At 46.9% G+C, this 24,747-nt stretch overlaps 1 protein-coding gene and 1 long non-coding RNA gene across 4 annotated transcripts in view; both read left to right on the top strand.

Annotated features, from left to right (window-relative positions):
• LOC139228145 (uncharacterized) overlaps positions 1 to 1,359 on the top strand; it is an 89,939-nt gene extending 88,580 nt beyond the window's left edge. Inside the window, exon 3 of the long non-coding RNA XR_011587506.1 lies at positions 1,279 to 1,359. This is a non-coding gene — a long non-coding RNA (uncharacterized lncRNA). The remainder of the gene's footprint in view (positions 1 to 1,278) is intronic.
• Positions 1,360 to 1,648: 289 nt separating this feature from the next.
• Positions 1,649 to 24,747, top strand: part of LOC139228144 (synaptic vesicle glycoprotein 2B-like) — a 63,695-nt gene continuing 40,596 nt past the window's right edge. For all 3 annotated transcript variants that reach the window (XM_070859333.1, XM_070859335.1, XM_070859334.1), the window contains exons 1-3: positions 1,649 to 2,186; positions 16,684 to 16,864; positions 18,677 to 18,828. In XM_070859333.1, the coding sequence (XP_070715434.1) occupies positions 1,649 to 2,186; positions 16,684 to 16,864; positions 18,677 to 18,828 (871 nt within the window). The remainder of the gene's footprint in view (positions 2,187 to 16,683; positions 16,865 to 18,676; positions 18,829 to 24,747) is intronic.

Genomic DNA, 24,747 nt, shown 5'->3' with positions numbered 1-24,747 from the left:
AATTTTTGTGGTATGGAGGAGTCCGCGTTCCATGTGTACGTACAGTGTGTGAGGTTGCAGACGCTATTCCATTATTTGAAGGGGCTGCTCCTCAAATTCTGGCTGCACTTCAGTCCCACACTCCTGATCTTTGGGCACCCTGTGCGGAGGGGAGCGGGCAGGTCGGAAGGCCTCCTTGTGGGACTGCTCCTGGGCATGGCCAAGGGGGCCATCAGCTAGTCCAGGCAGCGGGCGGTCGACTGCCTGCCTCTCTTCTGCGGTTACATCCGAGCCAGGGTGTCCCTGGAGATGGAGCACGCGGTGTCCACTGGTACGCTCGTGGCCTTCCGCGAGAGGTGGACACCGGAGAGACTGGAGTGCATCTTCACCCACGGCAACCAAATTCTAATTTGATTAAAGGTTTTCGTTACAGTTTTAAATTGTTAATTTGTGGGTTCTATACCAAAAGGGGGCACTTGTTTAAGTTTCTACTAAAAATAGTTGTAGAGCTGTTGCATTGTGAGTGGCTTAGCCAGTCACGTGATGGTCACAAAACTCAATAAAACCCCAGGTTGTTGGGTCTCGGCCATCCACGATGAGGTATGCAGTTGTGAGCCTAGTGGATGAACTGGTAATGTGTAGTGTGATTGTTAAACCTTTGTTAATAAACCAACTAGTTCTTAATAGCAATGTGTTGCTATGAATTCTTAAGCAAAGAACCCATGAAGCAAATACATTACAGTAGCCAGGAGTGGGATCGCTCGATATTTTCTCTCTCCCGAGTGCAGGGGCAATGATACCAATTCTAGCACCGCCTTAAATCGGAGCAGGCAGAGTGGGCCAAATGGTCTGCACCTATTCCTCAATAAAACCCCAGTCAGTTGAGTCTAGGTCATCCTGTGTTCCTGTTACCTGCATGGCTTAGGTCAGTTAACACAGCAGACAACAGGGATTGAACATAACATGCACTTTTAATTCGGAAACCAAATATGCTGTAGATACGAACAATATGTCTTGATGTAAAGGGTCCAAAAATGACCAGATGTAATGAAAAGATATTTAGCTTCAACCCATTTTATTTAAACTTCACATTTAATGAACTGGATATGGGGATTACACTGAGCATTGATATATGCTTGAGGCCTCCAGGGACTGCAAACAGTTAGCCAGACAATCCTAACAACAACTGTTCAATCAGAAATGAAATCAAAAAACGACAGGCTGTAAAAGTAACTCATTTCATTCCAATCTACGCCTTGGAGACAGCTAAGTTTATTTTCTTTTTCTTCTTTTCTGCAGGATTTTACAATTTTGGCCAATCAATGAGACGCGCTAAAGGTCGTCCATCACTTCGAGGCACTGATCGAATTCGATAGCGAAGCTTTTTACATCTGGTCGCAAGGATTTCCCTACAGTCATTCCTTTTGCATCAGTATCTCTCCCAGAGACATGCAGTGACCTCAGCGAGGAACCGAAGGAACAGCTCGCAATCTCGAAGTTCTTTCTTCAACTGTGTCCTCCTAGGAAATCGGCCGAAGAGCATCCAACAGCCCGGCGCTATCGTCCGTCTGACTTCTAACAGTGGAATAAATTGCAACTTACGCTGACAGGACTATGTACGTATAGTTGAGGTGTACATCGGGAACAGGTCTCGTTTTCTGTGAGCACGATGGATGACGGATTTGGGAATAATTCGGGCTTCTTTCAAGGGGCTAAGGATATTGCCAATGAGGCCAAGAGACACAACAGGGTGCAGGACCCTTACACGCGGTACGAAGGCGGCGGGGAGTATGCTGCTCAAGATGGGGAATATTACCAGAGCGGCGAGCCCCAGGCACAGGAAGACGCTGACAGCGATGCCACAGAAGGGCATGACGAAGACGACGAAATCTACGAGGGGGAATACCAGGGGATCCCACATCCTGATGACGTCAAGGCCAATCGGATGGCAGCAACCCAACCCATTTCTGATGACTACAGGGACCAGGCAGACCTCATGGCAGAACGAATGAAGGATGAGGAGCAGCTAGCGCACCAGTACGAGTCTATCATTGAGGAGTGTGGGCATGGACGCTTCCAGTGGACACTCTTCTTTGTCTTAGGATTGGCACTGATGGCTGATGGAGTAGAAGTGTTTGTGGTGGGCTTTGTACTTCCCGTTGCGGAGAGAGACATGTGCATGTCAAATTCCAATAAAGGAATGCTGGGTAAGTGCCGCTACAGTTGATGCTTATGAATATGCCTTCTGATTTTGGGATTAAATCCATTAATCACATCTCTTTCCCGAAAAGGGTGACTTCTAAAGTGAGGGTTAATCCTGATGAAACCTGGAGATAAGAACATAAGAAATAGGAGCAGGAATAGGCCGTGCGGCCCCTCGAGCCTACTCTGCCATTCAATAAGATCACGGCTGATCTTCCACCTCAAGGGTATTGGTGAGACCACACCTGGAATATTGCGTGCAATTTTGGTTTCCATATTTAAGAACTGCTTTGAAGGCAGTTCAGAGAAGCTTCACCAGGTTGATTCCGGAGATGAGGGCATTGACATGAGGAAAGGTTGAGTAGGTTAGGCCTCTACTCATTGGAATTTAAAAGAATGAGAGGTGATCTTATCAAAACGTGTAAGATTATGAGGTAGCTTGACAAGATGGATATTTCCACAGATAGGGGAGACTAGAACTAGGGAGCATAATCTTAGAATAAGGGGCTACCCATTTAAAACTGAGATGAGGAAGAATTTCTTCTCTCAGAAGATTGTAAATCTGTGGAAGTCGCTGGCTCAGAGAGCTGTGGAAGCTGGGTCATTGAATACATTTAAGACAGAGATAGACAGTTTCTTAACCAATAAGGGAATAAGGGGTTATGGGGAGCGGGCAGGGAAGTGGAGCTGAATCCATGATCAGATCAACAAGATCTTATTGAATGGCGGAGCAGGCTCAAGGGGCCATATGGGTTTTAATGCGTCTTGTGAACGTCACGTGACTGGCTAAGCTACTCACAACCCAACAGCTCAACAAACTGGTGAGCATCCTCACAGGTGCATACAGAGGCCAGGCAGTTTCTCTTAGTGAAGGAGGGAAGGCCTTAAGACTGAGTAAACCCCAGCCCTAGGCTGCACCTCCTGGTGGCCAATCACAGAGTGACCCTCCGAAATGGGAGTGAAGGAACATTTGGCTCCATTTGGGACAGCGCATAACACACAGATAAAGTAACTTCATTGAAGAGAGGGGGAGGGGGTGGCATTAAAGGTACTGCCTAGAAGACCAAGAAGGGGCAAACTTGATTTCCGGTTTGTCCTGAGCTAACTGATCTCAACTGGGAAGATGGTAAGGATTCTACAATTTGCCTCAGTGCCCTTAGGCTACCAATTGCCATCCCTGCTCCTTATCGCTAGCAGTGACCTCTGCTGAAAAACGTAAGTGTCCAATGTCAGATGAAGACATTTTTACCTTAATTATGGAAATTCTCGCTAGCGTTATTTGCAAAAGGTTAACGGTTTTTCTGGGCGGCAATCGGGCATTGAGGAGCTCTCGGGAAAGTCTAGCCCAAGATGTCCCTCACACGACTCAGCTCATAGGCAGAGAAAGGAATCTGGAGTTCTCAACGTCCATGGGACATGAATCCAAACATGACTCAGGAAAGGCAGGAGAAAGCCAGAGAGGGGAAGGGAAAGGGAGAGAGTTTCACCCTCACCAATCCACACACGTAGGGTTAACTGTCTTTCCAGGATTATGTATGATGATGTAGACCCTTTAAGGCTTTAAATGCTCAAAAGGTTGATTAGTTATTTGAAACAGTAATGTAAAAGAAGTATTTTGAATGGTTAACACAATTTTAACAAGAGTGAATACAATATTTTGCTGTTCATGCAAGGCATTAAAATGATGGCCAGATGCCCGGAGTGTTATTGATTGCACTGCGCTGTAAGCGCCCAGCTCGTTATTGATTGTGGAATTTAATGGAAATTGTCTATTAAAGTACCGTCTTCCATTTTGTGGATTGACAACAAGGCAAATAAATTCTTGGGACAGCAGTACTTTAACTAAGTATCTTGGAAAAGGGACAGTAATGAGATCATAGAATGAAAGAATGAAAAACTTGCTTTTATATAGCACCTATCACGACCAGCCAAAGCACTTTACAGGCAATGCAGTGCTTTTTGAAGTGCAGTCACTGTTGTAATGTAGGAAATGGGCAGCCAATTTACGCACAGCAAGCTCCCACAAATAGCAATGTGATAATGACCAGATAATCTGTTCTGCTCTTCTTTGAAAGGAGTGCCGTGGGATTTTTTAATGTCCACTCTCAGCACTGCACTGCAGCGTCAGCCTTGATTTCTTGTGCTGAAGTCTCTGGAGTGGGATTCGAAGCCACAACCTTCTGACTCAGATGCAAGGGTGCTATCAGCTAAGCCATGGCTGACACAGAAGAAAGCCATTTGGCCCATCATGCCTGTGCCAGCTCTTTGTAAGAGCTGTTCAATTTTCTCAAGGACAATTAGGGATGGGCAATAAATGCTGGCCTTGCCAGCGACGCCAACATCCCCTGAATTAATTTAGAATGTTTATTAGTCCCACACCGCAGCTTTATCCCCATAACCCTGAGAATTAGTCCTCTCCAGGTCCATGTCCGATTACCTTTTGAAAGTCCCTCTGGAATCTGCTTCGACCAACCTTTCAGGTCATGCGTTCCAGATCTTACCGACCCTTTGAGGTGCTTGGGCTTCATGAGCAGAGGGCCAGGGGTCAGGGGCTCCAGGGGACCTTCCTTACCTGTAGTATGGCAGTTGTCTCAAATAGAGGCTATAGAGGTGAGCGGACAATGTGCCACCCTGGCCCCATAAATTGTAACAAAATAAAGAAGCCCTCTGATGGCTCAGTTGGTCAAGGGCAGTGGATAACTGTGCAATACTGGCCAGGGGAGGGGGTCCCAGGGGGGGAGGTGAAGGGGTTCCAGGCTTGATCCTTGGTCTTTGCAGAGCTAATCTTAGCCAGGGTGGTAGCAGAGGCAGTACGATTAGATAAAAAAAATATATATATTCATTCATGGGATGTGGGCATCGCTGGCAGGGCCATTATTGCCCATCCCTAATTGCCCTTGAGAAGGTGGTGGTGAGCTGCCTTATACATTTCAGAGGGCAGTTAAGAGTCAACCACGTTGCTGTGGGTCTGGAGTCGCATATAGGCCCAGACCGGGCAAGGACAGCAGGTTTCCTTCCCTAAAGGACATTAGCAAACCAAATGGGTTTTTATGACAATCTGGTAGTTTCATGGCCACCATTACTGATACTAGCTTTTTATTTCAGATTTAAAAAAAAATAATTTAATTAAAATTCCCCAGATGCAGTGAGATTTGAACTCACATCATTACTCCAGACCTCTGAGTGCGTTAGCATAACCACTGTGCCGCTGTACCCAATAGATTTATTGCCTTGGCTGTAGGAAGGGGATAGGCCTGAGCCAAGGCTTCTGCTCTTTATTATTATCTATTGATGTTGTAAGGTGCATGCGAGCACAGGAGAGGAGAGGATCGAGCATCCTGTCAACACTCATTGTCGAGGCTGATCCACAAGGCTTGCCCGCTTTAGCAAGGTGTGTGGATGGCACCCACGGAACCATGCCCCCACTGAGAGTCCGAGCGAGAGAAAACTATCGGGGGGAAAAATAGGGAAGTTGGCCATTATCAGCCAATCAGTGGTGGTTAACACAGTTAATTCATTTCCTGTGCAGCTATCAAATAATCTATTCCCGGAGTCGGGGGGCACCGGAGGGACTGGAGTGCATCATCACGCCCGGCAACCAAATTTTAATTTGATTTTACGTTTTAAAGTTAATTTGTTTTAATTGCCGGTGCTTTTAGTGTCCCCTTCCCTTTTATAGGGGGCACTGGGGAAAAATTGTGATTTTAGTGCCCAAAAAAAAAAAAACAAAAAAAAAACAAAAAAAAAACACAAAAAAAGGGGGGAAAAAAATGGGCCTTGTAAATGTCTGGAGTGTCACCCAGGTCGGGTGGCACAGTTTAATGTTTATGTTTTCGCAGGTAGACTCTAAAAGAGTTTCCCGGAGTCGGGTTATCTCACTGTTCGTGGGTTCATTCAAAACCGGTGACATCCTGAAAAGCTAACAAGGCATATGCATTCCCTTGACACTGTTCGCTGCAGTCGAGTGCAAGAGCACAATGTCACCTGCTAAGCAACTTCATATAGCACCAGGATAAGATCGGACAGCGAATTAAAACTGAGGGCCTGGAGTCTCCACTTTGGGCACAATGGGCTATCCTCGCACTCAAAATTGTGCTCGTTTTGATAAGTGTATTTTTTTCTCAAGTTTCCACTCAAACGTAATTGCATATCGCCGAATGCCAAAGCTGCCATGAGCCAGCATAATCGGGCAGAGATTTAGAATAAAATGGCTTTAAAAAAAAGTTTGCATAAAAAAATGTCATTGATATGTTTAAGAGTGGTAACTTGGTGCAGCTTTACTAATACTGCTGATAATGGGTTTATCGCAAAAAATAAGCAATATTAATCAGTGTGTCTAGTCCACCACCCAATTTTAAATAAGTGAAAAATACTTAAATAAATTATAGAGCCATTTACGGGTTGCATTGGCGACCAATAGTCAGTTTCTTAGTAAATTAAAACCTTTTAAAATGTGCATGTTAGTGTCCTTGCATCAAAAAAAAGCTTAATTTTTGGAGCCTCCTTGAAGACCCGCAAACGGATGCGATTAGCGGAAACTCGCCGTGGTAACTAATTCGATCCGGGGGCATTGTCCGGTTCTATGGGCGGGACTGGCTTCTCGCACGATTTTTTTAAACCAGTGCAAAGGATCGTGGAATGTAATTTGCGCTGGAAATTCCGCGATCTTGGGCGGATCGCGCTGGACGAGCGAATGCTCCCGTCTCCGATTTCTACATCTCACACCGAATGTAAGCTTGGCTCTGTTGACCACATTCTTGGCTCTCAGTGAGAAAGCTGTGGGTTTAACCTCATTACGGATTTGAGCACATAATCCAGGCTGACAGTGAGTAGAGAAGGAGTGTTGCATCGCCAGAGGTGCCGTCTTTCAGGTGAAATGCTAAACTGAGGTCTTGTCAGTCTGCTCCGATGGATAGAAAAGATCTCACGCTACTGTTGAAAGAAAAGTAAGGAGTTCCCTTGAGGCCCTGGCTAATGTTTCGCCCTCAGCCAAGACCCACCAAAACAGATTATAGTCACAGATCCATTAGTTATTTTGTGGGATCTTGCTGCACGTAAATTGGCCACTGTGTTTACCTACATGACAACAGTGACTGCACTTCAAAAGTCATTAATTGGTTGTAAAACACTCCACAGTGTCAGCTGTGGCTCAATGGGTGGCGCACTTGCCTCTGAGTCAAAAAATCGTGGGTTCAAATCCCACTCCAGATACTTGAGCTTATAAATCTAGCTTGACACTCCCAATGCAGTGCTGAGGGAGTGCTGCACTGTCGGAGGTGCCGTCTTCCGGATGAGATGTTAAACCGAGGCCCCGTCTGCCCCCTCAGGTGGACGTAAAGGATCCCATGGCACTATTTCGAAAAAGAGCAGGGGAGTTCTCTCCAGTGTCCTGGCCAATATTTATCCTCAATCAACATAACAAAAATAGTTTATCCTATCATTAGATTATCTGGTCATTATCACATTGCTGTTTATGGGAGCTTGCTGTGCTCAGATTGGCTGCCGTTGTTCACACATTACAACAGTGGCTACACTCCAAAAGTGTTTAATTGGCTGTGAAGTGCTTTGAGACATCTGGTGGTCGTGAAAGTCGCTATATCAATGCAAGTATTTATTTTTTGAAAAGCCACCTTTGAATATATCTTCAATTACCTCCCCAACCCCTCTCCCACCATTGACTTTGCCTCTGTAAAGCATTTTGGGCCGCTTTACGGTGTCAAAGGCACTATATAAATGCACAGTGTTCTACATTTTTATATAGTGCAACAAGGAACTTGGGGAAACACGGATTGTCCAGTTGTGAACCTGATGGTTATCAGCTTCATTGGGGCTGCACCAAACCCCATCTGCACATCCGGCTGGATTTAGACACTGAGGACCTGTTTCTGTTTTTTTTTACTTCATTAAAGGCCTGCTAATTGACTCTTAGCTTTCGGCTCCTGGTATATCAAAGTCAGCGGATGAAACAGAATTCTATACGAGCACCCAAATGGTTAGAAAAAGCCAATGGCTTCACATGAAATCAAAGTCAATCCCAGCACGGGCCCGAGCCACGCAGACCAGTAGGGTTTCAGCTTTGATCTCAGGCTTGTGTCATGTTGGTTGAAGTCAGTTGGCGTGATGGTCGGGCCGCAGCAGTAAAAGCAGAACATGCTGGACATCTCAACGGGTCAGGCAGCATCTGTGGAGAGAGAAACAGAGTTAACGTTTCGGGTCTGTGACCCTTCGTCAGAACTGGCAAAGTTCGAGGTGTAACAGATTCTTACAGAAGTGCAGGGGGAAGAGAAAGGGAGAGGGGAGGAGAGAACAAAAGGGAAGGTCCGTGATAGGGTGGAAGGCAGGAGAGATTTGAGGGACAAAAGGGATGATGGACAAAAATAAGATGGTAATGGCACAAGTTAAGAAACAAAAGATGAGTCTAGATAGGGTGTGAATGGCGGAATCATCACCGGCTGTCGTGGGAAAGAGAATAAAAAATGAGGGGGGAGGGGAGTTTTGTCAAAAAAAATGGAGGAAACGGGGGAAAAAAAATATGGGCAGAGGTTATGGTCTGAAATTGTTGAACTCGATGTTGAGTCCAGAAGGCTGTAAAGTGCCCAATAGAAATGTGAGGTGCTGTTTCTCGAGCTTGCGTTGAGCTCCGTTGGAACAGTGTAAGAGGCCGAGGACAGAGAGACAGAGAGGTCAGAGTAGGATTGGAGCGGGGAATTAAAGTGACAAGCGACCGGAAGCTCGGGTTCACGCTTACAGACTGAACGAAGGCCTTCTGCAAAGCGGTCACCCAATCTGCGTTTGCTCTCCTGCGTAGGGCCGCTGCAGGTGGTCTCCGCATCCTTGTGGGCTCGGGAGGATAAGGGAAAATCAACGGAACTGCGGGTGAACCAGAATTTAATGGCAGGACCTCATTCAGATTTGTTGTCTCCCTGTTCCCGGCCAACAGCCAGCCAGATTGAGAGGCTGGCTGGCTGCCGGGCAGGAAGGCCTGTGGCAGCAGGCCGCAGCTGGAGAGTGGAGCGGAGAGGTGGGAGAGAGGGAGAGGGAGAGGGAGAGGGAGAGGGAGAGGGAGAGAGGGAGAGGACCACAGGGCGTGGAGGACCTCAGGGCGAGCATCGGATCCTGGGGGAGGGGGGGGAGGGCGGCGGTGAGAGTGTCAGGTCAGAGATCCCGGGGCAGGGAGGGGGTGGGGGGGGGGGGGGGGGGGGTTCCGATCATGCAGTGGGAGGGCTGGGGGAGGGGATCGGGAGAGGAACCAATCTCGTCGGCAGTGGCCGTCAGGAATGCTGTGGAGCAGGGAGAAGCACCCTTGCTCAAGCTGGCTCCACGTTAATTTTTACAAAAATATTAAAACTTCACCAGGAGTGAATGCGGCCTATTAGTTGTCCGGCACCAAAAAGGTTCAGCTCAGGGGGGCAGGCTCACCCAGGACTCCAACATAAGGGGCCTAACAGTTCTGATGAAGGGTCACAGACCCGAAACGTTAACTCTGTTTCTCTCTCCACAGATGCTGCCTGATCCGCTGAGATTTCCAGCATTCTCTGTTTTTATTTCAGATTCCAGCATCCGCTGTGTTTTGCTTTTGTATAAGGGGCCTAACACCTGTTTTAGGCAGTCGGCATGGATGCCTGAAAAATCACCCGACCCAGTTTCAGGTGGGACATGATTTGGGCATCCTTGGAATCTTTTGTCTGTGAAATTAGGCCGTGTGCCCATTTTATGCCTCTCCGCCTCTCCATTCTCCTTTTAAGAAGCTCCTTAAAACGTAACTCTGTGACCAACATCTGTCAAAATATCTCTTTATGTGGTTCGGTAGCAAATTTAGTTTGAAAATCGCTCCTGTAAAGCGCCTTGTGACGTTTTGCTACGTGAAAGACATTTTATTTATGTGCAAGTTGTTGTTGTAAGACAGACGCAACGAGATCCAATTGCTACCCCATCGTCATTCCTTCTCCTCAGCGTCCCATCGCATCGTTGCTCCTGGACATCAAACAAGACGCTCCATCCCTTGGAGACCACCATGAAATAGTGTCTGAAGTAAAAGAATTTTCTGTCCAATGAATATTCTAGACTGCGCGTCATGGTTTTTGCTGTAACAGATGGGTTCAGGCGATGCTCAAGTGTCTCCAGAGTGAGATGCAAAGAAAGCATCAAACAGGCTGAGTTCTCAAGGACAGCGAGCATGTTTCGGAACAATCTCCTGGAGTGCAGCCTCTGCTGTTCCTTTGTACCTCCTTTGACTCTACTGTGGTGAAAATTTTACAATGGACAGGAAAGTAAATCATTTGACTTTATATGGGGAAGATGGTCTTCCTCCCTGCGCAGACCAAGTTGATGGAGATCGATTGCCATGATTAGTCAACAGCTCCATTATCGTTGCCTCATGCGACCACCAGGAAACCGAGACGGACCTTGGTCTTTGGTCGACCAGCACCCTCTGCTCAGTGCAGTGAGGAAGCAGTAGGGGCACAGACCCAGCGTTTCTGATCTCCAACCCCACAATGTTGCCCCAGGGCTTCTCCCCAAGTGATGTAGCTGGGCTTGGACCTGCAGAGGGCGCTGGTCCAGCGTAAAAAGAAAGACTGGATTTATATAGCGCCTTTCACGACCACCGGATGTCTCAAAGCGCTTTACAACCAATGAAGTACTTTTGAAGCATAGCCACTGTTGTAATGTGGGAAACGCAGCAGCCAATTTGCGCACAGCAAGCTCCCACAAACAGCAACATGAATGACCAGATAATCTGTTTTTGTTATGTTGATTGAGGGACAAATATTGGCCAGGACAGCGGGGATAACTCCACTGCTCTTCTTTGAAATAGTGGTCAGGGGATCTTTTACATCCACTTGAGAGAACAGACGGAGCCTCGGTTTAACATCTCACCTGAAAGACGGCACCTTCCACAGTGCAGCACTCCCTTAGCACTGCACTGAAGTGTCAGCCTAGATTTATTGCTCAAGTCATTGGAGTGGGACTTGAACCTACAACCTTCTGCCTCAAAGGCGACTGTGCTACCCACTGAGCCACAGCTGACACTGAGAAACAGTGAGAATGAGGGAGGGTGGGAGATGTTCCAAGCTCTCCAGCCTCACTTTCCCCTGATTGTGTCCTTGGACCATCCAAACAGAAAAGTGCCCCAGAAAACCTGGAGGTGGGGCTTGTGCTGAGGGTCTAAGGTGGCCTCGGGAATGCCCCGAAGATTTTTGAAAAAGTCCCCCTCTCCAACAGCAGCCAGAAGGCCCCAATGCAGGTGGCCAGGAGCACAGCTTTTCTGGCCTGTAATTACATTTCTGTTGCTTCCCCTGATTGCAGTGCAAGGCTCTGCCAGGAAGCAGACCTGTACCAGAGAGATGCCCAGGCCCCATGAATAACTCAGGCCAATTCCTCCCCTCATAGATACAGTTCACCTCTGGCACATTGCACTAGGTGGGGACTCAGAGAGGAAAATTAGCCCATATATCTCATAACCCGGCCAACTTTCAATCAGTTTTTCCCCCATCCTCTCCTGAAGGTGCTGAAGATACATGCTGGGCTATGGTTCCATATCCACCTTTGGGAACCTGCTCATAGGTGGCCATTCTCCACACGTGAGCTGAGATAGTGAGTGCCATTGGGCTATTCAGCTGTGGGTTGTCCAATCCAGTCCTCACTCAGTGTCCTCAGATATATGCCCTTTAACAGCAAGAGTCATTAGATACCAATTAAGATCAGCTCCTACTGATATCAGCTAACCCCACAGTCTCTCGACGCGTGAGTCCTCCCTTTATCTATTGGGGACTTGGCCTGTAGCATGGAGCATTCCCGTGCAGTAAAATTTTAAGTCGGTTCACAGACTCCGAGGCCGCCTGCATTTCCTGCGGCCTGGAGGAGTCCATGCTCCATATATACGTGGAGTGTGTGAGGTTGCAGCCCCCTCTTCCACTATTTGAAGGGGCTGTTCCTCGATTCTGGCTGCACTTCAATCCTACGCTCCTGATCTTTGGGCACCCGGTGCGGATGGGAACGGGCAGGTCCGAGAGCCTCCCCGTAGGACTGCTCCTGGGCCTGGACAAAGTGACCATTAACCGATCCAGACAGTGGGCGGTCGAGGGGGTCGTTCAGCCTGACTGCCTGCCTCTCTTCCGCGGCTACATTCGCGCCCGGGTGTCCCTGGAGATGGAGCACGCAGTGTCCACCGGCACGCTCGCGGCCTTCCGCAAGAGGTGGGCACCGGAGGGACTGGAGTGCATCATCACCCCCGGAGACAGAATTCTAATTTAATTTGTTAACGGTTCCTTTTTTGTTAATTTACAGGTTTTATGGGTTGTGCCCCTTTAAAAAGGAGGCACATGCTTGACTTTTAATTGGCAATTGCCAACATTTCGGAGACTCGGCCAACTCAGTCCAGACAGGCGATTGAATCGGGGTCTGAGTAGCTCAGGACCACACCAGCCAATGGATTTAATGATTGGCGAACTCAGAAGTTTCACTTTGCAAACAAGGATGGTTCGTTTAAGTATCTACAAGAAAGGGATATCATTAAAAATTGAGTATCAAGAAAACATCAGACACAAATGCTGAGTTGATAACTTAGTGACATCATGATGTTTTCTGAAGTAAATGACTTCACGGCGTTGAGTATTTAACAACTGTGGATAAAATCTCTGCATCAAATCTTTCAGGGATGTTGATGCATTTTTAAGGACTTTTGAGGGGAGGAGGGGCGGGAAAGAAAGACTTGCATTTATATAGCGCCTTTCACGATCTCATGACGTCTCAAAGCTCTTTAGAGCCAATGAAGTACTTTTGAAGTGTAGTCACTGTTGTAATGTAGGTAACGTGGCAGCCAATTTGCGCACAGCAAGCTCCCACAAATAGCTATATCCTAATAACCAGTATATCTGTTTTTGTGTTATTGAATGAGAGATAAATATTGGCCAGAACAGCAGGGATAATTCCCCTGCTCTTCTTTAAAATAGTGCCATGGGATCTATTACGTCCGCCTGAGAGAGCAGACGGAGCCTCGGTTTAACGTCTCAGCCAAAAGATGGCACCTCCGACAGTGCAGCACTCCCTCAGCACTGCACTGGAGTGTCAAACTAGATTTTTGTGCTCAAATCTCTGACGTGGGAATTGAACCCACAACCTTCTGACTCAGAGGTGAGAGTGCTACCCACTGAGCCAGGGCTGACAGCAGTGGAGGGGTGGAGGGGGAGATTGAGAGGGAGGGGTTGGTGGATAGCTGTGTGTTGCAGTGAGTTAGCACCTCCCGGACCTGGGTTTGAATTCAGACCAGAATGACGAGGTGATTGATGGTTGTGAGAATCCCACATGACATGGGTTTCGGCAGTATCAGTCCAGTTCCTAATGAGCACAGCCAATGGCACTAAACTACCCTTAATTTGGTGAGGAATTGTCACAGATCATAGCATGGTGTAGGAAATGGAAAAATACAGCAGGGGATGACAGCCATCACTGCTCCTACAAGCACTAAACCTTGCTGGGGCACAGGTACCAACCAGGCTGAGTCTGTTCTTACCCGATGCCCCATGTGAATAGGCCTTTTCAACAGGGCTCTCTTGCTCGATCAGAAGTGGTAACCCCAGTTCATCTTGCTGAACCCTAATCTACTGAAGCCACAAATCTTCTCCGAGCCGAGGTCTGCTACCTCAGCACAGACCTGGGCATAGTTTCAGAATAAGGGGTCGCGCATTTAAGACAGAGATGAGGAGGAATTTCTTCTCTCAGAGGGTCATGAACCTTTAGAATTCTCTACCCCGGAGAGCTGTGGAGGCTGGATCATTGAATATATTTAAGGTAGAGATAGACAGATTTTTGAATGATAAGGGAGTCAAGGGTTATGGGGAGAGGGCAGGGAGGTGGAGTTGAGGCCAAGATCAGATCAGCCATGATCTTAGTGAATGGCGGAGCAGGCTCAAGGGGCCAAATGGCCGACTCCTGCTCCTATTTCTTATGTTCTTATGTTACCAGAGATCAAACCTGGGATCATCTTGGCCACTATGGCTCAGTATCGCTCTTTGCAATGCATTACCCACAGAGCGAATGGGGAGCCCCTGTGTAATATTTGACATGAGTATAATAAAATCTCATATGGTATAATGAGGCTGAGTATTCTGCAGGGAGTTGCTCATCTCCTGACCCCCCCACCCCCGACCCCCCCCCCCCCAACTTCCCCCCCTCCTCCTGCTCCCCCCCGCCCCCACCACCCCACCCCCGCAAAGCCTCTCCACCACCTACAAGTCAGGAACAATGTTCCAGTTAATTTTTTGGGGTGCTCTTTCAAAATACCATGCATGTGCAGTTTTCATAAGAACAGAAGAAATAGGAACAGGAGTAGGCCATATGGTCCCTTGAGCCTGCTCCGCCATTCAATAAGGTCATGGCTGATCTGATCATGGACTCAGCTCCACTTCCCTGCCCGCTCCCCATAACCCTTTACTCCCTAATCGCTCAAAAATCTGTCTATCTCCGCCTTAAATATATTCAATGGCCCAGCCACCACAGCTCTCTGGGCAGAGAATTCCACAGATTTACAACCCTCTAAGAGAAGAAATTCCTCTTCATTGCAGTTTTAAATGGGCGGCCCCTTATTCTAAAACTATGCCCCCTAGTTTTAGTTTCCCCTATGAGTGGAAATATCCTCTCTGCATACACTGTGTCAAGCCCCCTCATTATCTTATATGATTCGGTAAGATCACCTCTCATCTTCTGAACTCCAATGTGTATAGGCCCAACTTACTCAACCTATTTTCATAAATCAACCCCCTCATCTCCAGAATCAACCACACTGAAAAGCCGGTGAGCCAGCTGCAAGGGGGGTCCAGCCGTGCAGATTAAAGGAAACATGGCCAGGATTGTGATGGAATAGTCTTGCCTGGATGGCTGCAAATGCAACAACAGTCAAGAGTCTTGACACCATCCAGGACATACAGTTCGTTCATCCGCCTCCTTACAACATCCACTACATCCTGCACTGGTGCACGGTGGCTACAGTGTGTACTACCTATAGGATGCACTGCAGCAATTCGCCAAGGCTCTTTCGCCAGCTTCTCCCAAACATGCCACCTCCACCACCGAGAAGGACAAGGGCAGCAGGTAGTAGCCTCACTCGTCTCCTGGTTGGAAGGTCCTAGGTTGAAGTCCCACTCCAGGATCTGATGCACCAGTTCTAGGTTTGTACTTCAGTGCAGCACCGAGGGAATTCTGTATTTACCAGCTTTGCAGTCTTTCATGGGGTACGGCAGCAAAGTGGTTGTGTTACCAGAGGTCGAGATGTCCTGTAATCCAGAGGTCTGGACTAATTGTCCAGAGATGTGAGTTCAAATCCCACCACAGCACCTGGGGAATTTAAATTTAAATTAATTAAATAAATCTGGAATAAAAAGCTAGTATCAGTAATGGTGATCATGAACTGCTGGATTGTTGTTAAAATCCATCTGGTTCACTAATGTCCTATAGGGAAGGAAATCTGCCGCCTTTACCCGGTCTGGCCTACATGTGACTCCAGACCCACAATGTGGTTGACTCTTAACTGTTCTCTGAAATGGTGGCTCACCACCTCCTTCTCAAGGATAATTAGGGACGGGCTGGCCTTGTCAGTAACACCCACATCCCACTGCCTGAAAAGGTGGTAGAGGCTGAAACTCCCACCACATGTAAAAGATACTTGGATGTGCACTTGAAGTGCCGTGACCTGCAGGGTTACGGACCTAGAGCTGGAAAGTGGGATGAGGCTGGATAGCCTCTTGTTGGCCGGCACGGACACGGTGGGCTGAAATGGCCTCCTTCCGTGCTGTAAACTTCGATGATTCTATGAATACCATCGCGCCCATGTTCCCCTCTGAGTCACACATCATCCCGACTTGGACGTATATCAGCTGCTCCTTCATCGTTGCTGTGTCACAATCCTGAGGCTTCCTAACTAACAACACTGTGGGAGCACCTTCACCATGTGGACTGCAGCGGTTCAAGAAGCAGGCCCACCACGACCTTCTCATGAACAACGAGAGATGTGCCATATATGCTGGTTTTGCCAGTGATGCTCATATCCCGAGAATGAATAAAACATTATTTTTAAATAACACCCGCTGTGGTTTCAGTTGATGCCGCTCTCCTTCTGCATCAGAAGGTCGTGGGTTCAAGTCCCAAACCAGAACCTGAATGTTAAAATCTAGACCTTCACTCCAGTGCAGTGCTGAGGGAGTGCTGCATTGTCAGAAGTGCCATCCTTTGGATGAGCTATTAAACCAAGTTTCTGTCGGAGTGTTAAGAGGAATATTAAAGGTCTCGCATATTCAAAGAGCAGCAGCGAGTATTCCTGGAGCCCTGGCCAACATTCCCCCACCAGCAAAGATAAAAGATTTCTGTGTGTGAGATCTTACTGTGTGCAAAATTAGCTGGTGTGTTTGGCTGCATAACAATCGTCACTGCACTCCAAAAATAATTCACTGTCTGAGCAAAATTTGGTGTGATCATTTTATTATTAATCTTCTTACTACTGTTTCGCAGGGTTGATAGTATATTTGGGAATGATGGTAGGAGCCTTCGTCTGGGGTGCCCTGGCAGATAAAATGGGCAGAAGATATTGTTTGATCATTGCCCTCAGCATCAATGGAGTCTTTATCATCTTCTCGTCATTTGTCCAGGGCTACGGTATCTTCCTGTTCTGCCGACTACTTTCAGGAATTGGGTGAGTGAATCGTACCTTTTGAATCAGGAGAACAAAAGTATGGTCGCCGAGGGCCAGCCTGGCTCCCTTGGTCGCTCTCTTGCCTCTGGGTTAGATGCCCACACCAAGACTTGAAAGTATAGCGTAAGCTGACACTCCCGTTGTAATACTGAAGCATTGTAGTGCTGATGGTCGGGAAGGGTGAGCTCAATGGGACAAAAGAGCTATCTTCACCGAATCTGTCTTGTGAAATTATACAGTGAGTTGAAAGAATGGAATTCAGCTCAACACTTGGGTTGGGAGTGAGGTTCTTTTGTAGAACTTGTAAACTGGTTGATTTTGCCAACTTGCACTTTGCTGCACATCCCAGTGGCACTGTTTAGCAGTCAGTGACTTTTACCGAGGGCCCCACATTTACACAGCCCCATCTTGGGCTGGTGCCCTTGAGCACAGAAAGGCCTGTGTGTTAATCTGCCCCTTAGCTTCAAGCCCCTACTCCAAGGTTTGAACACATAATCTAGGCTGGCACCGCACAACAGCACTGAGAGGTGCACTTGTCTCTAACCAGGTTTAGCTTCGGTGCAAGAGGTAGGAGGACCTTCTGGTATGTTGGCCCCTGGGCGTGGCTGTATCTGTCGTTCACAAGTCCAGGATGTGAGAGGCTGCCAGTCAGGACGTTTCTAACAGCTTGCCCATGTTTACAATTTTAATACACACTATATGACCATGGAATATGACCACATGGTGCCCACCAGATTACTAGAAGCTTTCTGTGACTACACAGACATTAAGAGGGGCTCAAAGACATTATTGGTCTAACTTTGATGATCATTCTTTGAAATGTGCTGATACGGATTTTACTTTGGACAGACTGTGGGTTTATGTCATTAGTTGCACTGTTCCTTCCTGGAGGCATTTTGGGTGTTCCAGTGGGATTGGGCTTTGCCATTCCCTACAGTAAGGGAACATCTATAAATCAGCACCACGTGACCAATATTGGCTGCTCAAAAGATTTATAAATGTCTGCCATCATTCCTGTTCCTTGTTAAGCTCAGCATTCTTGTTCCTTTGGCCTTAGGATGGGAGTCAATGGGAAGGATCCTGATAGCATGTGAGGGGTGTAATTGATTTGCTTCATGGGTTCTTTGCTTAAGAATTCACGGCAACATATTTGCTGTAAAGTACTAACTGGTTTATTAGCAAAGGTTTAACAATCGAACTGAACCCTACCAGTTAATCCACCAGGTTCATAACTGCACACCTCATCGTATTCAATTAACTGGGGCTTTATTGAATCTTGTGAACATCACATGACTGGCTACGCCACTCACAGTGCAACAGCTCCACAACTATTTTGGTTAACAGATAAGGCCAAGTGCCCCCTTATTAAAGGGGCACTACAGCACACAAATTAACAATAAAACTTTGTGAACCTTAAACAATCAAATTAAAATTTGGTTGCCGGGTGTGATGATGCACTCCAGTTCCTCTCTCACGGAAGGCCGCGAGCGTACCGGTGGACACCGCGTGCTCCATCTCCAGGGACAGCCTGGCGCGAACGTAGCCGCGGCAGTCGGGCTGAATGACCCCCTCGACCGCCCTCTGCCTGAACCTATTAATAACCACCTTGGCCAGGCCCAGGAGCAGTCCTACAAGAGGGCCTTCCAACCTGCCCGCTCCCCCGCTCACCAGGCACAACAGCTCCACAAATCTGTGAGCATGCTCACAGGTGCATACGTTACAAAGGGAACGTATGAGAATGGGTCTGAGTCCTGCTGACATCTATCAATCGCCTTGTGAATTCTGAAGACTGTTCTCCTTTTTCTACCTCAGCATCGGTGGCTCCATCCCCATCGTCTTCTCCTATTTCTCCGAATTCTTGTCTCGTGAGAAGCGAGGGGAACACCTCAGTTGGCTCTGCATGTTCTGGATGATTGGTGGGATTTACGCCTCAGTAATGGCCTGGAGCATCATCCCACATTATGGTAAGTCAAAGTCGGATTCCTTTTTTGGCCCATTCTTCAAGCCCACATTGTACACCATAATGTATTTGTTTCATGGGTTCTTTGCTTAAGAATTCTTAACATTGCTATTAAGAACTAGTTGGTTTATTAACAAAGATTTAACAATCACACTACACATTACCAGTTCATCCACCAGACTCACCGTGGATCCCCTGAACCCAACTGGCTGGGGTTTTATTGAGTCTTGTGAACATCATGTGACTGCCTAAGCCACTCACAATGCAACAGATCTACAACTATTTTTTTTAGCTGAAATGTAAATCAAATGCCCCCTTTTTGCAAGGGCACTCGAACCTACAAATTAATAACTTAAAACTTTAACGAAAACCTTAAATCAAATTAGAATTTGGTTGCCGGGGGTGATGATGCACTCCAGTCTCTCCGGCGCCCACCTCTCGCGGAAGGCCGCGAGCATACCGGTGGACACCGCGTGCTCCATCTCCAGGGACACCCTGGCTCGGATGTAACCGTGGAAGAGAGGCAGGCAGTCGGGCTGAACGACCCCCTCAACCGCCCGCTGCCTGGACCGGCTGATGGCCGCCTTGGCCAGGCCCAGGAGCAGTCCTACGAGGAGGCCTCCCAACCTGCCCGCTCCCCTCCACACAGGGTGCCCAAAGATCACTAGAGTGAGACTGAAGTGCAACCAGAATTTGAGGAGCAACCCCTTCAAATAATGGAACAGGGGCTGCAACCAGGCGCATTGTACATAAACGTGGAACACGAACTCTTCCTCAACAGCTCTACAACTATTTTAAGTTGTATCAGTAATCAAGTGCCCCCTGATAAAAGGGGGGCACACTCCAAAATCTTTTCAGGTGCCCCCTTGTTTTTTCTGATTATTTGAGGGTTTTTTTTGAGGGCACCAAACCTGTGAGCATGCTTATAGGTGCATACAATACATACGCAAAATCAGAGAGCAAACATTTTTTGGAAGAAAGCTTTTTAACTACAGATTCTTCTTTTAAGAAAACAAGAAAGAAATATTAATACAAAAGCAAAATACCGCGGATGCTGGAAATCTGAAATAGAAACAGAAAATGCTGGAAATCTCAGCAGGTCAGGCAGCATCTGTGAAGAGAGAAACAGAGAAACGTTTCAGGTTGATGACCTTTCGTCAGAACTGCAATAAGTCAGAGATGTAACAGGTATTAAGCAAGTGCAGGGGCAGTAAAAGGGGGGAAGGGGAGGAAGGAACAACAGGGTAGGTACACCTCGAAGGCTTGACCACGTATTCTAGGCTGTCACGATGTACCTTCCCTTTTGTTCTTTCCTCCCCTGGTAATGAAAGGTCCTCGACCCGAAACGTTAATTCTGTTTCTCTCTCCACAGATGCTGACTGACCTGCTGAGTATTTCCAGCACTTTGTGTTTTTATTTCAGAAAGAAGTATTGTTATTTATGTAATACCTTGTCACGTCTGTTGGAGGCATCTCAAAGTGCCTCACATTCAACAAATTACGTTGAAATGCAGTGGCTCTGCTATGCAGGTAAACACAGCAGCTATTTTGTGCACTGAAAGATTCTACAATCAATAAGACGAAGGACTGATTATTCTTTTTGTTTTGTGGCTGTGTAGGACTTTTCCCCGATGGGTTTCAGACACCAAAACTTATAAGAATACTGTGACACAGACAAAGATGTGATTTTTCCAATACAATTCACTTAATTTTTCCAATACAATAGACTATCTTAAAAATATCAAAAGACTATAAGTTCCCTAGTTCAACACTGCTGAGTACAGGTTCACAAGTATCAAAAAGACTACAGATTTCCTAGCTTACAGATTTAAAATTACTTACCTGCAATAAGTATGCACCGAATGTTTAGCTGATATATGTACAGTCCTTCTCAACTGATCAATTGGAGTTGGGCATTGGCTCCAAGAGTCGACTGGCCTCATCGAACACCTCCCTTTCGGCTCTTCCTTAAGTCGCGTATGCTAGCAGTTCTTTGTCCGTTCTTCATACATTTAACAACATACCTTCTCCTCGAGATCCAACTTCTGCTGTTTGGCCAATTCAGACGACATGAAGTGTGCTGTCTGCCTGACCAGAGCTGATACCAGGGGTCTTTGTACGTGTTTGAATGCCCCATCCCCCATTATCCTTTTTTCCTTCCGGCCTGGAGCACAGTTGTTTTTTTCTCCCACAAACCTTCAGTTGTGCTGGTTGAGGGAGGAATGTTGGTAAGGACACTGGGAGAACTCCCTGCTCTTCTTCCGATAGTGTTATGCCATCCCATCTGAGCAAAAGCAACTGATAGATGGGGCTTTGGTTTAATGTCGCATCCGAAGGGTGGCACCTCTGACAATGCAGCACCCTCTCAGCGATGCCAGCTTAGATTATGTGTTCCAGCCTTGTAGTAGGACTTGACGAGAGGCGGGAGCAGCGTCGGAGCGGCCTATAAAAGGCGTGCTTGTGCAGCTGCAGCGGGGAGAGAAGGCAAAAAAGAAGAAGAAAGGAATCAAAAGGTGACGTCACAGCCAAGGGGGTAAGTGATTGGCTGGTGATTGGTGAGTAGCTTTTCTTTTTATTTTTTATATCAATAAGTAAACTGTAACATTGTTGTGCCAATTTAAGTGTATGTAAGGGTTAAGGCATGGCAGGAGAGCTCGGTCACGTGTTATGCTCCTCCTGTACCATGTGGGAACTCAGGGACACTTCCGGTGTCCCTGATGACTACATGTGTGGGAAGTGTATCCGCCTCCAGCTCCTGACGGACTGCATTGCGGAATTGGAACTGAGGGTGGATTCACTCTTGAGCATCCACGATTCTGAGAATGACGTGAGTAGCACGTGTAGCGAGTTGGTCTTACCACAGGAGAAGGGTCCACAGCCAGCTAGGGAATGGAAGACCAGCAGGAAGAGCAGTGCAAGGAAGGTAGGGCAGGGGTCCCCTGCGGTCATCCCCCTGCAAAACAGATACACTGCTTTGAGTACTATTGAGGGGGATGACTCATCAGGGGAGGGCAGCAGCAGCCAAGTTCATGACACCGTGGCTGGCTCTGTTGCACAGGAGGGCAGGAAAAAGAGTGGGAGAGCGATAGTGATAGGGGATTCAATCGTAAGGGGAATAGATAGGCATTTCTGCGGCCGCAACCGAGACTCCAGGATGGTATGTTGCCTCTCTGGTGCAAGGGTCAAGGATGTCTCAGAACGGGTGCAGGACATTCTAAAAAGGGAGGGTGAACAGCCAGTTGTCGTGGTGCACATTGGTACCAACGACATAGGTTAAAAAAAGGGATGAGGTCCTACGAGATGAATTTAAGGAGCTAGGAGCTAAATTAAAAAGTAGGACCTCAAAAGTAGTAATCTCGGGATTGCTACCAATGCCACGTGCTAGTCAGAGTAGGAATCGCAGGATAGCGCAGATGAATACGTGTCTTGAGCAGTGGTGCAGCAGGGAGGGATTCAAATTCCTAGGGCATTGGAACAGGTTCTGGGGGAGGTGGGACCAGTACAAACCGGACGGTCTGCACCTGGGCAGGACCGGAACCAATGTCCTAGGGGGAGTGTTTGCTAGTGCTGTTGGGGAGGAGTTAAACTAATATGGCAGGGGGATGGGAACCAATGCAGGGAGACAGAGGGAAACAAAAAGGAGACAAAAGCAAAAGACAGAAAGGAGATGAGTAAAAATGGAGGGCAGAGAAACCCAAGGCAAGAAACAAAAAGGGCCACTGAATATAAAGGGGCTGCAGGAGGGGTCAACACTAAAAATCATGGTTTAAAATCTAGGATGAAAACACTTTACCTAAATGCACGCAGCATTCGAAATAAAGTAAATGAGTTGACGGCACAAATCATTACAAATGGGTATGATTTGGTGGCCATTACAGAAACATGGTTGCAGGGTGGCCAAGACTGGGAATTAAACATACAGGGGTATCTGATGATTCAGAAAGATAGACAAGAAGGGAAAGGAGGTGGGGTAGCTCTGTTAATAAAGGATGATATCAGGGCAGTTGTGAGGGATGATATTGGCTCCAATGAACAAAATGTTGAATCATTGTGGGTGGAGGGGAAAAAGTCACTGGTCGGCGTAGTTTATAGGCCCCCAAATAATAACTTCACGGTGGGACGGGCAATAATCAAGGGAATAATGGAGGCATGTGAAAAAGGAACGGCAGTAGTCATGGGGGATTTTAACCTACATATCGATTGGTCAAATCAAATCGCACGGGGTAGCCTGGAGGAGGAATTCATAGAATGCATACGGGATTGTTTCTTAGAACAGTATGTAACAGAACCTACAAGGGAGCAAGCCATCTTAGATCTGGTCCTGTGTAATAAGACAGTAAAAATAAACGATCTCCGAGTAAAAGATCCTCTCGGAATGAGTGATCACAGTATGGTTGAATTTGTAACACAGATTGAGGGTGAGGAAGTTGTATCAGAAACGAGCGTACTATGCTTAAACAAAGGGGACTACAGTGGGATGAGGGCACAGTTGGCTAAAGTAGACTGGAAACAAAGACTAAACGGTGGCACAATTGAGGAACAGCGGAGGACTTTTAAGGAGCTCTTTCATAGTGTGCAAAAAATATATATTCCAGTGAAAAAGAAGGGCGGTAAGAGAAGGGATAACCAGCCGTGGATAACCAAGCAAATAAAGGAGAGTATCAAATCAAAGACAAATGCGTATAAGATGACCAAGGTTAGTGGGAAACGAGAGGATTGGGAAAATTTTAAGCAACAGCAAAGAATGACTAAAAAAGCAATAAAGAAAGGAAAGATAGATTACGAAGGTAAACTTGCGCAAAACATAAAAACAGATAGTAAAAGCTTTTACAGATATATAAAACGGAAAAGATTGACTAAAGTAAATATTGGTCCCTTAGAAGATGAGAAGGGGGATTTAATAATGGGAAATGTGGAAATGGCTGAGACCTTAAACAATTATTTTGCTTCGGTCTTCACAGTGGAAGACACAAAAACCATGCCAAAAATTGCAGGCCACAGGAATGTGGGAAGGGAGGACCTTGAGACAATCACTATCACTAGGGGGGTAGTGCTGGACAGGCTAATGGGACTCAAGGTGGACAAGTCCCCTGGTCCTGATGAAATGCATCCCAGGGTATTAAAAGGGATGATGGAAGTTATAGCAGATGCATTCGTTATAATTTACCAAAATTCCCTGGACTCTGGGGAGGTACCAGCGGATTGGAAAGCAGCTAATGTAACGCCTCTGTTTAAAAAAGGGGGCAGACAAAAGGCAGGTAACTATAGGCCGGTTAGTTTAACATCTGTAGTGGGGAAAATGCTTGAAGCTATCATTAAGGAAGAAATAGCGGGACATCTAGATAGGAATAGTGCAATCAAGCAGACGCAGCATGGATTCATGAAGGGGAAATCATGTTTAACTAATTTACTGGAATTCTTTGAGGATATAACGAGCATGGTGGATAGAGGTGTACCGATGGATGTGGTGTATTTAGATTTCCAAAAGGCATTCGATAAGGTGCCACACAAAAGGTTACTGCAGAAGATAGAGGTACGCGGCGTCAGAGGAAATGTATTAGCATGGATAGAGAATTGGCTGGCGAACAGAAAGCAGAGAGTCGGGATAAATGGGTCCTTTTCGGGTTGGAAATCGGTGGTTAGTGGTGTGCCACAGGGATCGGTGCTGGGACCACAACTGTTTACAATATACATAGATGACCTGGAAAAGGGGACATGGTGTAATGCAACAAAATTTGCAGATGACACTACGATTAGTGGGAAAGCGGGTTGTGTAGAGGACTCAGAGAGGCTGCAAGGAGATTTGGATAGGTTAAGCGAATGGGCTAAGGTTTGGCAGATGGAATACAATGTCGGAAAGTGTGAGGTCATCCACCTTGGAAAAAAAAAGTCAAAGGGAATATTATTTGAATGGGGAGAAATTA

The sequence above is a fragment of the Pristiophorus japonicus genome, chromosome 17 (assembly GCF_044704955.1).
Source record: "Pristiophorus japonicus isolate sPriJap1 chromosome 17, sPriJap1.hap1, whole genome shotgun sequence".
Classification (NCBI taxonomy): Eukaryota; Metazoa; Chordata; class Chondrichthyes; family Pristiophoridae; genus Pristiophorus; species Pristiophorus japonicus.
Note: the sequence above shows the minus strand (reverse complement) of the source record. Positions and strands in the feature narration are given on the sequence as shown.